Source organism: Nilaparvata lugens, chromosome 1 (genome assembly GCF_014356525.2).
Source record: "Nilaparvata lugens isolate BPH chromosome 1, ASM1435652v1, whole genome shotgun sequence".
NCBI lineage: Eukaryota > Metazoa > Arthropoda > Insecta > Hemiptera > Delphacidae > Nilaparvata > Nilaparvata lugens.
This window is the reverse complement of record NC_052504.1, coordinates 68,645,309-68,650,314: the sequence shown is the minus strand read 5'-3', so window position 1 is coordinate 68,650,314 and position 5,006 is coordinate 68,645,309. Positions and strand designations below refer to the sequence as shown.

The following is a 5,006-nucleotide window of genomic DNA, read 5'->3' as shown; positions in this document are numbered from 1 at the left end:
GCTTCAGTATCGTATTCATTTTACAATATCAAGTTATTAAAATTGTAATAGGAATGAGAGTAAACACGACATAAGTATTTAATACCTTAAGAAAGGTTTTTAATGATGGCAGTGAACAGTGATTGCGAGTCTTCATGTGGTAGTTGTTCGAAAATCGTTAAAAATAATGATAATGCTTTGGAATGTGATGGGTTTTGTCATAAGTGGTATCATATTAAATGCGCTAAAATATCAGTGTTTGAATATCGTAAAATTCAAGATCTTGTTGATATAACTTCTTGGTACTGTGCTGCGTGTCGTGTTGAGGTTAGGAGTTTGATCTCAAAAAAAGTTGAAAAAACGCATCCTGAATTTTTAGGATCTTTGCAAGTAGGTGAAATTCTCATGAAACTGAATATAATGAGTGAAAATTATTTAAGTTTAAGTGATAGAGTTCAAAAAGTGGAAAAATCTGTTTCACTAAAACCGGCATCTAACATGTCTCAAAGTGATCAGGTAAACTTGCAGTTACGTGATAACTCTAATTCTGTAAGTGATGTTTCTAGTGATGGTCCTAATTTTTCAAATAGTATTATTGAGAAAAAATCGTGTAGTTATATTGATAGTGTCGGAAGGAAGAAATATAGTAGTGTATCAAACCAAAATCAGGAAAAAAGTGGAAAATATGATGCTGTACTGTGCACGGGTGAGGTGAATGGTCTTAAAACTACTAAGCATGATAGAGTATCTAAGGATTCTAATTCCTCAAACGAGAGTAATTTTATTTTTCTCTCCCGTATTTCTTTGAGTGAAACTGGCGACACTGTTGAATCTTTCTTAGCTGAAAGAAAATTGAAGTATCCCAATGTATTGAACTTAACACCAAATTCAACTCGTATAAGTCATTCAAAATTGAGGTGTCTTCTGAATCTTTGGAGAAACTACTGGATGCTACATTCTGGCCTTCTGGAGCTCTTGTGCGCCGATTCATACCACATCGAAATCGTGTTAATTCCCGTGTTTTTTAGGGAAAACGAGCCTCAACCATTACTCAGGCATGTAAACAATAATATTCAAAGAATATTGAATTGATTGTGGGTCACTGGAATGCCCAGAGCGTGCGTAACAAACAAGGCTTGCTTTCATTGTTTGTAGAAAATGAAAAACTTGACGTATTGTGTTTAAATGAACACTTTTTGACTTCTTCTGAGATTGACTTCTACATGAAGATATCTGACCTTGTACTTGCTACAATTTTTGTAGATCATTGACGAGATGTGGGGGCTCTGCCCTATATGTTCGAAGTGACCTTGACTATAATGTTATTGATGTAACTGCCTTTTGTTATGAACTTGACCTTGAAGTGGTAGCCATTTCAGTGACTGAATGTCATGTTATTATTGTTTCTATGTATCACTCTCCTAGTGGGAATTTTGTGCATTTCTGTGAACTTTTTGAACGTTTATTAATGTTTTTGACCAAGCATTATGATTTTGAGATATTGATTGCGGGTGATTTTAATGTTGATTTTATTAGTGATACTCCAAGAACTAGGAGCTGTTGTTGAAATTTTGAAATGTTATGGACTGTATACTACCTGCACTGAGCCTACTAGAGGTTTGGCCTGCCTTGACAATGTTGCAGTTAGTCTTCAACCTGAAAATTGCAGTACAAATGTAATTGAGCTACATGGGGATGACCACTCTGCTTTGAGGACTTCTTGCATTATCCCAGCTGCGATCGAGTTATGTGCCACACCCTCTTCTACTTGGCATGCTGACTATATATTTCGAGCAAGGCCTGTGCACGAATCTGCACTTGAAGGCTTCAAAGATTTATTGGCCAGTGTGTCATGGAATGATGTTTTTCTTTCTTCGGGACGTACTGGATTGTTTGCAGCTTTCTTTGACTTTTTCCGTGACAAATTTAATTTTTTCTTTCCCGAAATTGTCAAGCCTCGCCGCCCTCATGCACTGAAGAGGAGACCTAGACATCTGGATGGTCACAAGGAGTGGTACACCGATGATCTGGCCAGACTTAGGGGAATCCTGCTCGCCCTCAAGAACAGATGTGAGGATGGTGACGCCGACACCTCGGCTAGGTATAGAAAATTCAAACAATTTTACAAGAGGAGGATCGAGCTGGCTAAGAGGTTGGCAACCGAGAGACGAATTGAGGATGCACCCAATCAATGCAAGGCTGCCTGGGACGTGATCAATACAAACAGATCCATGCCACGTAAAAGTATTGGCTTTGCAAGCCCAGATGACTTCAATGGGTTCTTTGTGGGTTCGGTTCAGGACATAGTGGGAGACCTGCCTGATGTTGCCATTGATCCCATTGCTTTGTTGGAGGGAAGAGTCCAGCCGAGCCAGAAGCATCTCTCCTTTTTCCGCCCCACCACACCAGCAGCCTTGAGGAAAATTATACATTCCTTCAAGCCCTCTAAAAGCCCAGATGTGTTTGGCATGTCTGTGAGCATGCTTCGTGATGTTGTGGATGCTGTTGCAGTTCCTCTCTGTGCATCTGTCAACGAGTGTTTGAGGTCTGGAAAATTTCCTGATTTCTTGAAAACTTCAAGGACTGTCCCGGTCTTCAAGAAGGGTGATCGTGAGTGCCTTCATAGCTTCAGGCCCATCTCCATTACCCCTGTCTTTGGCAAGGTGATCGAGGCGGTGATCAAGCCACAGCTGGAGGCTTTCTTTGAGGAAAATGGCCTGTTCTCTGACATGCAATTTGGCTTTCGAGTTGGGAGATCAACAGTGGGTGCAGTTGACCATGTAGCTGAGCGGATTGACACAGCCTTTGAGGATGGTGAGTCTCTTGCTCTTGCTCTTTGTGATCTGAGCCGAGCCTTTGACTGCGTGGACCATGGCATACTCCTTAGAAAGCTGAGCTTTTATGGTCTTAGAGACTCTGCCCTTTCCATCTTGGGCTCTTACCTTTCTGGAAGGACTCAGCTTGTCTCCCTCAGTGGTGCGGACTCCCGGACACTTCCGGTAGCTTTTGGTGTTCCTCAGGGATCAGTGCTGGGGCCTACACTGTTCCTTGTCATGATAAATGACCTCGACGACCACGGTTCCTCTCTGATGTTCGCGGATGATGCATCTCTACTGTCATCGGGTGCTGAGCTTGAGCGGGTCTTGGAGGCATCTGCGGAGCATCTTCGATCTGCCACTTCATGGTTCCTGATTCCTGATTCCAAATCGATTCCAGCTGAATGAGGACAAGACCCAAAGGATGATCTGCAGCTTGTCACGTGAGCCGCGTGACCCTCAGAATCCAGTGAAGCTGCTGGGTTTTGTCTTGGACAGCAGACTCAGCTGGAACAGTCATATACAGCAAGTAACCAGTCGACTCTCCCGCATTTGCTTTTTGCTGCTCAAGATGAGGGGCCTGGTGACTGAGAAGTACCTGATAATGATGTATCACGCGCTCTTCCATTGCCACATTACCTATGGCTTGCTTCTGTGGGGTCATTCAGCGGGGGCTGCTGATGTGCTGAGACTGCAAAAGAGGGCTATAAGAATTATAACAGGCAGCGATCATCTTGCCCACTGCAAGCCCATCTTTGCTCGCCTTGGTGTGCTGACGCTCTTCAGCCATTACATCCTCCTGTGCTTGATGTATGTCAAGAGGATACAGCATACTCTGGCTGCCCGAAGTGACGTTCACAACCACAACACCAGGCGCTGCGAGCTGCTGGATGTCCCTAGGAGACGTCTCCACCGTTCACAGGCCAGCTTTAGAGTTTCTGCACTGAAATTCTTCAACAAGCTGCCTCCTGGTGTAAAGCAGTTGGATGAAGCCGCCTTCAAGAGAGCCGTCAGGAAGCTGCTTTGTGATAAATCATATTATAGTATAAATGAATTTATGAGTGATGATCTGAACTTTTTTTAAAAAGTGATCACTGTTTTACCTGCCATCTGAATAGTTTTCGTGTTGTTGTGTATGTTGAAATCGAACTCTATGACGCCATCGATCCCACTAATGTGGGTAATGGATGAAGCAGAAGGTATTAATAACTTGAACTATACAGGTTTCGAATTGGAATGAGTTTGTTTGGAGACTTAGTAACAGTAATAACAAATTCAAAGCATATGTTGTTATACTACACATGGTATCCTTAAGCAGCGTTTACACCAAAGTTATTAACTTAAACTTATAAATTTTTAATAGATTGAACATAGTTTATCATACACATGATAAACATATGTGTTTGTCAAGTTCCGTTTAATTTAATAGATTCTATAAGGATTAAAGCAGCGTTTACACCAAAGTTATTAACAAAATGTTTATTTTTCGTCCTTATAGATTCAATAAGATTGAACGGAACTTTACAAACACATAATTATGTTTATCTTGTGTTTGATAAGTTATGTTCATCTAATAGAATCTATAAGGACGGAGAAATAAAAATTTTGTTAATAACTTCAGAGTGAACGTAGCTTTAGTTACCCAATAAAATTCTTCAAAGCTATAAGTTTTTAACTCTATTGCCTATAAACCTTACCCTATCAGTCTCGTTGCTGATGCTAACCGGCACCCGGGAGGTGTCTCAAAATTCTCACAAATGTTATTCCCATATAGGCTATGCTGGACTTTTGAATTAGTTAAAAAAACATACTTACATATTTTACGAATTTCATCATGTTTCCTGCCATCACTTCTCTTTCCGTTGGATTTAACAACTTGTTTTAGCCATTGAGCATGAGCTAAAGGTTGCTTATTGACGTATAAGTGATAGGGGAATGTAGTTTCAGGTCCTTGCAAACGTCTCGAGTCTACAGGCATTTTTGTAACGCTAATTTACTACTAACTATATTATTAGGGTAGATATTAACTAGAAGAAGCTAACAAATAAATCTAAAAACATCAATAACTATGAAATAATATTAGAATGCCAAACAGTACAACTCATAACATTGAATTCTTATCCTCACGTTTCCTAACCTTAAAACAATGATCAAAATAATTTAAATTAAAAAAGGCAACATGACGACTAGGAGATGTACGCCAAACACATT

The 5,006-nt window shown here is 40.5% G+C and overlaps 1 protein-coding gene across 1 annotated transcript in view; it reads left to right on the top strand.

The window, feature by feature from the left end:
* LOC120353585 overlaps positions 1-3,203 on the top strand; it is a 9,532-nt gene extending 6,329 nt beyond the window's left edge. The window contains exon 2 of the mRNA XM_039437916.1: positions 1,516-3,203. Coding sequence (XP_039293850.1) covers positions 1,516-3,203 — 1,688 coding nt within the window. The remainder of the gene's footprint in view (positions 1-1,515) is intronic.
* Positions 3,204-5,006: the final 1,803 nt, after the last annotated feature.